The sequence below is a fragment of the Mastomys coucha genome, unplaced genomic scaffold (assembly GCF_008632895.1).
Source record: "Mastomys coucha isolate ucsf_1 unplaced genomic scaffold, UCSF_Mcou_1 pScaffold21, whole genome shotgun sequence".
NCBI classification, from domain to species: Eukaryota; Metazoa; Chordata; class Mammalia; order Rodentia; family Muridae; genus Mastomys; species Mastomys coucha.
This window is the reverse complement of record NW_022196904.1, coordinates 169,140,370-169,151,719: the sequence shown is the minus strand read 5'-3', so window position 1 is coordinate 169,151,719 and position 11,350 is coordinate 169,140,370. Positions and strand designations below refer to the sequence as shown.

Sequence of the window (11,350 nt, the reverse complement as noted above, 5' to 3'; positions counted from 1 at the left end):
AAAAGTCTGATGCCATTTCTAAGAAATACATTTAGATCTTATACTTCATGTGTCGTCTCTGCCGTCATCTCTTCGCCTACGCCTTGTCGACCTGACTAGGACCCCCGTTTCTCCCGCGGGTTGAGGGAGGCCCAGTTCGGCCGGCCCACAGCAGTGCTCTATCAGGCAGACAATGCCCCAAACTCCCAGCATTCTAGCTGGACCCTATCCCCAATCATCTGACCACAACACAGCCGGACATGCCACGCTCCAAACAATAAAAGGGGTGGTTTGCCCCCTCCTCTCTCTCGCTCTCTCTCTTACTCTCTCTCTTGCTCTTCCCTCTCTCCTGCCTTCTTCCTCTCTTTCCTGCTTTGTTCTCTTCTCTTGCTCCTCTCGCTTTCTTTCTCTCTCTGTCTCTCTCTCTCCTCCTTTTCTCCTCTCCTTCTCCTTCTCTCTACTTGACCAATCTATGTTTTCTTTCCTACAATAAAATATCTCATTTATATGATGCCTCCTTTTTAACTAACGCACTGTGCAGCCACAGGTCAGCACCAAGGGGGTGGGGGGAGAGATGCAGGACACAGCAACAGGTCCTGCCTTTTGGTACAACAAGCAAACATTGCTTTTCTCTCCAGTTCATTCGCATCTACCCTTTCCTCTCTAAAACTATCTGATCAGACTAGAACACTCTCAATGAACACTGATAGTGGGTTTACATTTATGGAGACGTTGTCACATGAGCTATTCCTTCAGGCTTTCTGTTCATCTATATACACAGGAGGCATGCACTCAACATACCCATCTGAACTACCAATAAAAAGTCTAAGCTTAACAAACAAACAAATGAAGTACTGTGGAAGGGTAATGTTCTTGCACGTTTGACCAGGGATGTGCTAAGTACTCTGTGGACAACATTTTCAAAACAGATCAAAATTCGAGCTGTGGTAGAAAAATGAAAAATGTGAGATCATTGATAAAACTGGATAAGGGAAGGTAGGTTAACTAAAAGTATTATGTCCGTGTTAAATTTACTAAGCTCATGCTTAAGGTATAGGAAATACATAAGTAGGTAGGGCTAAATAATTACAGATATATGCAGCTCCCTCTTGAATGGCTTAGGAAAAAAATACTTTGTATATTTGTGTAGATGAGAGGTAGAAGAAAAATATAAAAAAACGAGCTTCAAAATGTCATGAACGGTTAAATTTAGATAAAGAATATAAAAGGGATACATGTATCATTCTCATTCTTAGAACTAGTTTATTTATATCTTCTAAATTAAAAAAATTAAAAGTTACCTATCTCCTCTAAGTTGTTTGAAAATCTAATTTTGTAACATTAAGACCATTTCTTGGTCTTACTACCTTCCACTGGTTATCTGGTTGGTATAGTTTACACAAAAATGATAATAGCTCTGACATTTGGCAACATTTATTGTAGTCTCCCTCCCTTGTTCCCGTAAACGAAAGTATGCTGCTTGGCCCAAAAGTGAAAGAGTGCCCAGGCAGGCCCGGGACTGGGGCTGCCCACCTGTGGAGCGAAAAGCTGACTGCCGGAGATCAAAGACTGACAATTAGCTCGGTTCTGTCAGAACTCACACTTAAAGTTTCTGTTGTAAACAGACTGCTAGTCTCTCTTTGTCCAGTCTCATGTTTATGTTAAAAGTCTGATTGTTGTTGGTTTTGTTTTTTTGCCTTACTATATAAACACTCTGCACCCAAAGTAAAGATACACCTTGATACATCTATTTGGTGTGGTTTCTCTTTGCTTATTGTCCACAGGTCCCGTTCGTCTCTGGTCCAGGACAATCCACTACCGTGTAGGGTCCACTGACAGAAAACTACAATTTATGGCCTTATTCAGAGTTTCCTTCAGATAGACTACACTTCCCAGCTTCCTTTGCAGCCAAGCAAGACAACTCCAGAAGAAAAGGACTGTGGAAAGGAACTTAACATGCACATGATAGTCACTTCCTCCCCCTGAAAACAGCTGAGCCACCTTTTCCATGGGTATCCCATCTGCCTGCATGGTATGAGATATATGGATAACCATCCACAGGGGTGGGTCCATGCCCTCTCCAAAACACCACACAGTATAGCAAAATGATGGGACAAGGTAATCCATGAGACTTAACTTGGAGGTGCCCAATTAGGTCTGGGGTTCACAGAATCCCCATTATCATGGTGATCCCCATATCTGCAAAAGATTCCAAGAGTTTCCACTAGCTAAGATTGGCTGAGAACTCCTGGAATTTTCAGCTTGCCTACTGCCAAAAGCTCTAGGAACTTTTCACTGGCCCTGTGGCCTCTTTGAATCTAAAGTGGCAGGAGTAGAAGATGCACCCATCCACATGGGTAAGATCATCACACTCAAACACACACACAACCCTGTCTACCTTAGGGAGGACCCTAAGGTCAGATGCGCTTCTCTTTCTGCCTTTATGTATCTTAAGAAATCTAATAATTATTACCAGCTAATTATTTCAAAATGTCTGATAGACCTAAATGGTGGCTGAATACTTTGGAAAACATATTCATACATCCCTAGAGCTTATTTTACGTGAACAAATACTAATTCTTATGGATAAGCCTCCTGAGGCATTAACCCGGGAACTGAGATGGAGCCAGTTTCCAAGCTCTCACAAGGCAAACACGCCAGTATCTACTGAGGAGTGAATGAATGTCTCTTTCCTGCTCTCCAAGTTTCCCAAGGATAATTTTCCTCCTCCTCAAAGATCTGGGGAGATCTTCAAGAAACCAGAGAGCTGAGTAGCCTGGAGCTCTTCAGAAGGTAGGAATAATCCAAGTGTGCCCCCTTGGACCAACAGCAACAGCATTCAGGAAATGCAGAATCCCCCCCTGGACCTATTATGTTTATTTCAATTACCTCCAGATAAATACTTTGATAAAGGTACAAAACCATCTGGTATAGATATTCAAGATATTTAAATTGTTCTTTTGAAAATCAAATAGACTTCAAGAGACACTTGCTAGATTAAATAAAACAGAAAACTTAAGAGCAGACTTATCAGGTATCAGTGTAAACACACCATGTTTCTGTAATAAGAATAGCTACTTGGTGATCTAATAATTATATCAACAACTTTATACTTCATATATTTTAATCTGACACTTGAAAAGATACAGATAATCCTGTGACCTCGGTTTATTCAATTTCCAACAAAACTTACTTATCCACTTATAAGTTAGAAATAATAAAGCTTTCTGTTACATCTAAAGTAACCTCATGTCTAATTCTGGAGAACTACTGAGTATACACAGACCACGTTTGCATTCCAACTGTTCTTGGAGAAAGATTGGAAGATAATGTTAAGATTTCAAACCGCAGACCACCAGCAGAGGTGCCTATTTAACATATCAAAGTGGACCCAATATAATCCAGACTTTTTGGTTACCTACCTCTTTTTTCTTTTCTTTTTAAAAATTTATTTATTTGTTTGTTTGTTTATTACCTTTGGCCTCCTGGATGCTGCACCTGTTCCCCCCTCCCCTCTTCTCAAGTGGCTCAGAGTCAAGACCACTCTGCAGGCTCCTAGATGCCCCTGCCTCTGGCTATGCTTTCTCTTATCTACAATAAACTTTCTCCTCCACTAAACCTAGGAGCAGGCATGTCCCTTTCCCTTCCTTTCCTTTTTATTCTTTTTTTTTCCATTCAATATATATCAAACAGATAAACAAAAAGAAGCACAAATTAAATTGCACTATACCAAGCAAGGATTTGGGCATGTTAGATTTAGGTAAGGAAGAATGCTGCTAAGGTAGTTAGTTGGAAGCTGAGTTCCAGGGCTTTGCAATCTACAGATTCTCTACCCCATGGTCTTAAACACTCAGTTCTCCTGACTCTTCATTAGATTTTTTTTTTTTAAATCATAACACTAATGCTTCCAATTTCTATGAAATTAAAAAATATATGAATTAGTCCTTTTTTCCCATTGTTTAACAAAACAACAACAAAACTTACATCTTTCAGCTGCATTTCCTTTTCATGGATACTATTCATTGATGAGTTGAAGGAGTTTGCAGGCATGCTCTGTAAATAAGCCAACAGTAGTTGACATCATCAACTTAAAAATACAAATTTCATTATACTTAGTTCCATAAAAATACAAAATATTTCTCAAGAATCCCAAACACACCTCTACTACTGGTGAACCACCAAGCCAGGTAAGAATTACCAGGGGTAAACTACCACTAAAGTCCCTGGATAGTCTCCTAAACCAGTAGTTCTCAATCTGTGGGTTGCAACACCCTTGGCAATCCTCGAATCCAAACATATTTTCATTATGATCTATAACAGTAGGAACATTACAGTTATGATGTAGCAGTGAAATAATGTTATGGTTAGGCTCACCACATCCTGAGGACTGTATTAAAGAGTCCCAACATTAGGAAGGTTGAAAGCCACTGTCCTAAGCAATCTAGAAACCCCTGAGACTTCAGATCTAATTTTACTCTGAAATTTCCTAGATCCCCAATCCCCAGAATCTTCAGTGCCTACAAATAGCCCACTGAGTTTTCATCAAAGAGTCAAACAACTAGGCTATTTCAAATAAACGAACCAAACTGTTAAAGACATTTTATATTAGCATAGGCTGAGGATTCCCAAACTTACCAGAACCAAATGTTTTATATTGAATTGTATGGAGTTTGGAATATTTAGATAAATAATGAAATATATTTGGGATGGCACTAAACTCTAAATATGAAATTCATTTTTCCCCCTAAGACAGGGTTTCTCTATATAGCCCCAGCTGCCCTAGAACTTAAGTCTGTAGACCAGGCTGGCTTTGAACTGAAAGATCTGCCTGCCTCAGCCTCATAAGTACTGGGATTAAAGCATGCAACGCCACCGCCTGGCCATGTTTCACATATACACATAGCCTGTACACAAACTGTTTAATCTGCCTGGTTTCTTGCTGTGATAGGTATGTGAGGTCAGGTGTGAATTTTTCCACTTGTTAACATTCACAAAGTTTCAGATTTGGGAGATTATAACAATATTAAATAATAACACTATTTGCATAGTTTTCACAGAATTCAAAACATAATTCCATAATAGCTTTCCTTTCTTCATTCTCCCATAAAGGATGCCAGGTGGCTATAATCACAGGTTAGCCAGTAAACTGAAAAGCCTACTTTTCAGGGCTTGGGTGTTCTTGGTGTTTTCCCTAAGTATCTGTAAGGAAAGACTTGTATGGACACTGGAGTTGTTTGGGAAGGCTATAGAACCTATGGGGATAGAGTCTTGCTGGGGTTAGGCCTTGAAGCTTTATAGGCAGGGCTCCACTTGTTCTCCCTTTGGTTCCTTAGTGCCAAAGCAATGTAAGCATCTGGCCTCTTGTTCCTGCTGCCAGGCCCCCTTCCCAGCCAAGATGGAATGGTCTCCTCAGACTAGGAACCAGAACAAACCCTTCCTCCCTTAACCCGCTTTCATCAGAGTATTTTAACACAGCAACAGGAAATGTAACCAATGCAGCATCACACCAAGAAATCACAACTGAACTTATTTTTCTGAGTAGTATTACTAATTGTTAGTAATACTCAAATGTCAAAATAACCAGAGGTTTGATCATTAACTAAGCACTTAGTATATCCACTTTCTGCAAGGCAACTTGCCATCATTATCATATGTGCTCTTGGCCCAGTTTTATTGATATAAAGTCAAGGAGACTGACAAACTCCAGCACTGTCTCTCAGGCCAGAGAAGCAAGGGGTTTGTCTGCTCAGAGTTACATGCTATCGCACAGCAGAACCAAGATTTAAACCCAGTTGATTTTTACACAGATTCTTGTTCTTTCTGAGACATTGCTCCTCTCAGACAAGAGGGAAAGAAAAATACATGCAGTTATAAAAAATACACTGGGATAACTGTTTATCTCAAATATGAAAACTAACCAAAAACTTCAACTTAACGTTTATGTAATGCAAACTATTGAAGTAAAATCTCAGCAAAATCTTGAATACTGTAGCTATACCATGGATGGTCTTCTGACTATTCGTCTCGGAGGAACACTGTTGGGGAGTGCAGGGAACCAAATTAATTATTTTTATTTGTGGAAGAGGGACTCAACTAAAAACAAAAAACAAAAAGGTAAGTGATCTGCAGGAGCACTAAGGTGTTGCATCACTTTACAAACCTTAAAAATCTCATTCCTCATAGGAATTATAAATTGTACCAGATGGGGAAAAACTTTAGTTTAAAGAAAGCTTAGTACCTGTGACAGGTGGAGCGTACTGGCTTTGCTTTCAAGTTCGGAAAGTCTTTTCGTTGTGGCAGACAACTGCTTTTTCAGGACATCCGTCTCTTTGGATAAGGACTCCAACAACTGCTGCTTCTTCTCACATTCCTTTGTTTTCTCTTCCAGCTGCTCGAGCAATGAAGAAGAGCTATATCTTGACTGTAAGTGGTCTTTGAGTCTCTGTATTTCTTTGTCCTTCTCCAGGAGGTAATAAACATTCTTTTCTCTCTCGGCTTCAAGAACTTGAATTTTCTAGATAGGAACTAAGAAGAACCTTAGAACTAAGCCAGGTCAAATATCCACTAAACAGTATATTGCACCAAACATTGAAGAAGTATTTACTACAAATCAACTTTGATTTTACAAGATCAGGACTGAAAATACAAGATGAAGCTCCAGCTCAGTTCTCTGCTCAGACAGCTCACAGGCACACAAACCCTTTCATTAACGTCATCTATGCTGTAGTTAACATGTATACACACCAAATAGGCAGACAGAGAGAGAAAAAAACATCTGTATCAAGGGTGGTAGGAGGAGGCTAAAGCAATGCTTGTCACATGGCTGTGGCACAACAGGAAAGAGTCAAGAGAAAGATGATAAAAAAAAACTGTCGGTAGGAAAAGGCTAACAGGGCAGCCAAAGGAAAGATAAAATGGGTTCTAAACAGTTACAAGGAAACCCTAACACTATTTAACACTTTGAAGTGGATAAACAATTTGGAGATTTTAAGGGTATAAATTTGATTGTTTTGTTTTTGTTTTTTATATAGTTAGTGAACTAGCAAAAAAACAAAAATCAAATCATGTAATATTTGAGTAAATATTTTCTCCTCAACTATATTTTTAAAAGGGGAGGGGGTCCTTTGGCATCCCCAAAATCATGGAAACAGAACGCTTCCAAGTTGTAGAGCCAATAAATATTATAATACATACAGTAAGCCAGTATGTTCTACAATCATAAACAGAGCAGGCTATTGTTTGAATATGATCCCTCTGTGCAACAACGTTAGAGGTGATGGAGTCATGAGGGCACAGAGCTCGAGTGGATTCCTGTGGTTGTCATGGGTCACTTGTCAGTTAAAATGAATTCAGCCCTGGTCCTCCATATAACTCACAGGCTGGTCTGCCTTATTCTATGTGATAACACAGCTTGAAGATCCTTATCAGATGCACTGTGCTTTTGGACTTAGCACCTAAATATTTTTCTTTCTCCCTCTGTACTCAAATTACCCAGTCTATAGCACTGTGTGGTAACAATAAAAAAGACTCATATAACAAATTTTTATCAATAATATTAATATAATTAAGATAAATGGGCTAGAGAGATGGCTCAGCGGCTAAGAGCACAAAGCTGTTCTTCCAGAGGACATAAATTCAATTCTCAGCCCACACACAGCAGCTCATAACTGTAATGGTAGTTCTAGGAGATCCAACACTCTCACATGGGCATACATGCAGGCAAAACACCAATGCACATAAAATAAAAAAATAAGTAAATAAATAAATAATTTTTTAAAAGATAAATTATCAAAAAGTTACATGATGCATGCCAAATTAGTTTACTGGTTTGTTTTCAATATTTGAAAAAACTCAATAAATGTTACAACAAACACATAATCATAGTACTTTAAGGTGGATGAAGGGGAATCAGAAATTTAGGGTCATCTTCAGCTTTATAAGCTCAAGTTCACAAGACCAACCTATACTACATGAGACCCTACCTGAAAGAGCAAAATAAAACAATAACAACAAAAAATGTGAGGGTCTGGGATTGGAGAGTTGGTTCAGTAGTTAAGAGCACTTGTTGCTTTTGCAAAGGAACCATATTTAATTTCCAGCACCCACATGGTTGTTAATAATCACCCAAACTCCAGTTCCAGGGGACCTTATGGCTTCTCCTGACCTCTGTAGGCACCAGGCATGCATATGATCCACAAAATACATGCTGGCAAAACATTCATACACATAAAACAAATCTTTTAAAAGTGAGGGGAAAAACAGATCATAGCACATTATATTATATTATATTATATTTAAAACTATTAATCATGATGTCTTTATTTTCAAAACAACTTAAGGTCTGATAACCTGAAAACACATACTCAGTTGCATTTTAAAGGAGAAAATTAGCAATAACTAAGGTATATCTAAAGGTTAGTCAAATCAGGGCAGGAATTTAAGATTCCAAACTCAAGGTCAGCTTTCTAGACCTAAAAAAACAAGTTAAGCCAGGGCAAGGGGAAGAATAGAAGCGTAGCATCGGAAAGCCACACACACTGCTGTCTAGAATGTGTACACCTCACAGGACTCAAGGACCACTTACCTCCAAAAGTCTGCTTCTGTCTTTATCTGCCACTTTTCCTTTCCCACTGGTGATTTCATCCAGGGATGTTTTAAAGGCCGAAATTTCTCCCTTAAATTTCTCTAATGCAGTGTCTGACTTGGAGCTGCTAGGCCTTGATCCCCATTTGCTTTTAATTAAATCTTTGGGACTTCTTGAAGTCATCTTTGAAATGATCTGTGAAAAATACAAAAGTAATTTTTAAAAACTTAACTGCATTTGAAGTCTAAGTTTTCCTATCTCAGGCTTGCCAGAGGCCTTATAATGTACTTTGCTCTAAATAGAAGTGATGTATCCAAATCAGTGGGGTCCAGAAAGAAAATTGAGGAAGATTTTTTTTTAGGGTATAATGAATCTAAAACTCTCAGGTGGTGGATATAAGGGAATTATCCACCTTCTAAAAATATGATAATGTGCATACTTATATTTGTCATTATTTGAGAACAGATCTCTCAATGGAGCCCAGGCTAGTCTGGAACTCACTATGTAACCAGGATGGAACTGAACTTACAATCCTCCTGCTTCAGCCTCCCAAGTAATGAGATTATAGGCATCTGTAAATTAACAGAAAGTTTTTGTTTATAATCAGTGGAAGGGTCCCCAGGCGTTACACTTTCAAGGTGCTATCATACTCTAAAAACTCTAATTTTGAGTGGATAGTCATGAATTCAACATGTAGCTGTTTTAGTAGGTAAGTCTAGTTGAACTCTGTCTTAATAGATTTAGAGAGGATGGCAGGAAGAAGTGAGAAAACCCATCAGGAAACATTTATAGAAAAAGAGGTATAATTCTCAGAGATTTGGGGGTGAAAGAAATGAAGGGGCAAATGAAGTAAGGCCAAGTTTCACATCTGCTAATAGTACTAGATGAGAATTTAGAAGCAAATGTAGAATAGAAACTCTAGGCAGACAGATGTGTAGTAAAATATACTGTATATATAAATAATGTATAACATAGCTCTCCATTAGGAAGACTAAAAAACAAACATTTTCTACCTCATATGCCCTGAGATAAAAATGACAGCAGTGTGCTTATGGCATCAAAAGGAAGATGAGACCTTTGCTTCAGTCAACTATTACTACAGAGCTGTGGTGGTGCGTGCTAATAATCCTAGCACCCAGGAAGTACAGGCAGGATGGCTAGGAGCTCCCGCCATGCCAACCTCATTTGCATAGTGACAGAGGGCAGCCTAGGGCTTCACAAAACTGTTTAAACAAACAACAAAAAATTTACTACAAAGTCTTTTTACCAGGTAACCTAATCGGGATTGGATACAAGCTGGCTAAAACAATGGGAGACAGAGGAGACAACATAGTCTCTGATGCTAGGAAGCCTCCAGTACAGTGTGGCAGGCAACAACAATACAACAAAAGAAAAAGATTCACATACTCTCAAACTGTAACTGTAATGATTATTCCTAAGAGGAATAATCATAGTCCTAGAAGCTACCGATCTAAGGAGATCTACTTAGGGTGGTGAGTGTGAGGTTGTCCTGTATAAAATCAGCCTGAAAACAACAGAACTGTATAGACAAACTTGAACGAAATCTATATTAATGCATTCAACCTGGATTTTTGCCCATTATCTTGACAAATACCAAATAAAACAGCTAGTACAATGTGCTGAGGCAAATGCACAGTTAATGTGTCTTAGGAACCTGCTACCACAAAAGTTTCTCCCTGTGCTTCTGCTGATGTCACAAGGAGTACTTAACTCAGTCCGAAAGTACCCTCAGGACATTTGCATCCTAACATTTGGAGAAGATTCCTAAAAACTAGTGTTCCTGACTCTGGTCTAGACTGACCCAGCACACGCTCTTCCTCAGCTCCAACCCTGCTCCTACCCGTCCTTCCTTTCCCAGTATTTTCTATTCCATTCGACCATAAAGCTCTTCTACTCAAGAACCTCTCTGCCCAGTCCTAGTGGCATCTCTTCCAGGAAGCGCTCTCTTAAGTTTAATATGGGACACAGAACTCACCACACACACACAAGGTAGTAGTCAGTACTATCTGCTCCCAATATTTTTTTTTCAATCAACAACTGTCCAAAGGAACTGTATTTTGTTTTTTTGGTTTTTTGGGGGGAGGGGCGGCATACAAGAGCTTAAAGGCAGCTGGTTGGAAATCTCTGACTGGGCTGAAGGGACCTAAGTCATTCTGGTCAGAAGGAGACCAAAGAAGCATTTCCGTTTATTAAATCACACAAACCTACGAGGGGCCAGGAAAGAGGCAGGAAAGTTAAAACCGCAAAGAGAAGCGCTTGCTCAGAGCAAAGGCTGAACGCACGAGAGACCTGAGAGACCTGGGTCAGGTCGCTGGCCTCTCGGGAACCTCTGTTCAGAAAGTGATACTACCGCCAAGGTAACAGGAATCGAAAGGGTGAGCGGCCGGACGTCGACCGGCAGGCACTCAGCGTGGCGTCTCTCAGGAGACCAGCGTGCATTCCAGCGAGTCCAGCGAGTCCAGCGAGCGGAGACCGAGTCACCAAAGCTCCTCCCGTAAGATCCAGTCTTGCCCAGGGGCTGCGAGCCCCGGCTGTCCTCCCCACCCTCGCCGACCAAGGCCGGGACCACTCACTACCTGAGACAAACACAGCACTCGCGAAGCTGCGTCAGACCCCGACAAACTCCAGCCTGGACGCCGCTTCCGGGAGTTTGAATCCCGCGGCTGCAGGGCGGGACACGTCACTGCCGGCCTGGCGAAGGGCGGGGCCTGCAATCTGAGTGAAGGCGGGAGAGGGCGGGGCCTGCAATCTGAGTGAAGGCGGGAG

At 40.3% G+C, this 11,350-nt stretch overlaps 1 protein-coding gene across 6 annotated transcripts in view; it reads right to left on the bottom strand.

Annotated features, from left to right (window-relative positions):
* The window catches only part of Cep55 (centrosomal protein 55), a 17,899-nt gene extending 6,637 nt beyond the window's left edge, over window positions 1–11,262 (bottom strand). For 2 of the 6 annotated variants that reach the window (XM_031390206.1, XM_031390211.1), the window contains exons 1-4: window positions 11,161–11,262; window positions 8,564–8,758; window positions 6,218–6,493; window positions 3,964–4,032 (exon numbers count right to left, since the gene is read on the bottom strand). In XM_031390206.1, coding sequence (XP_031246066.1) covers window positions 3,964–4,032; window positions 6,218–6,493; window positions 8,564–8,746 — 528 coding nt within the window. In that variant the 5' untranslated portion in view covers window positions 8,747–8,758; window positions 11,161–11,262. The other 4 variants (XM_031390207.1, XM_031390208.1, XM_031390209.1 and 1 more) reach the window with 4 other exon arrangements.
* Window positions 11,263–11,350: the final 88 nt, after the last annotated feature.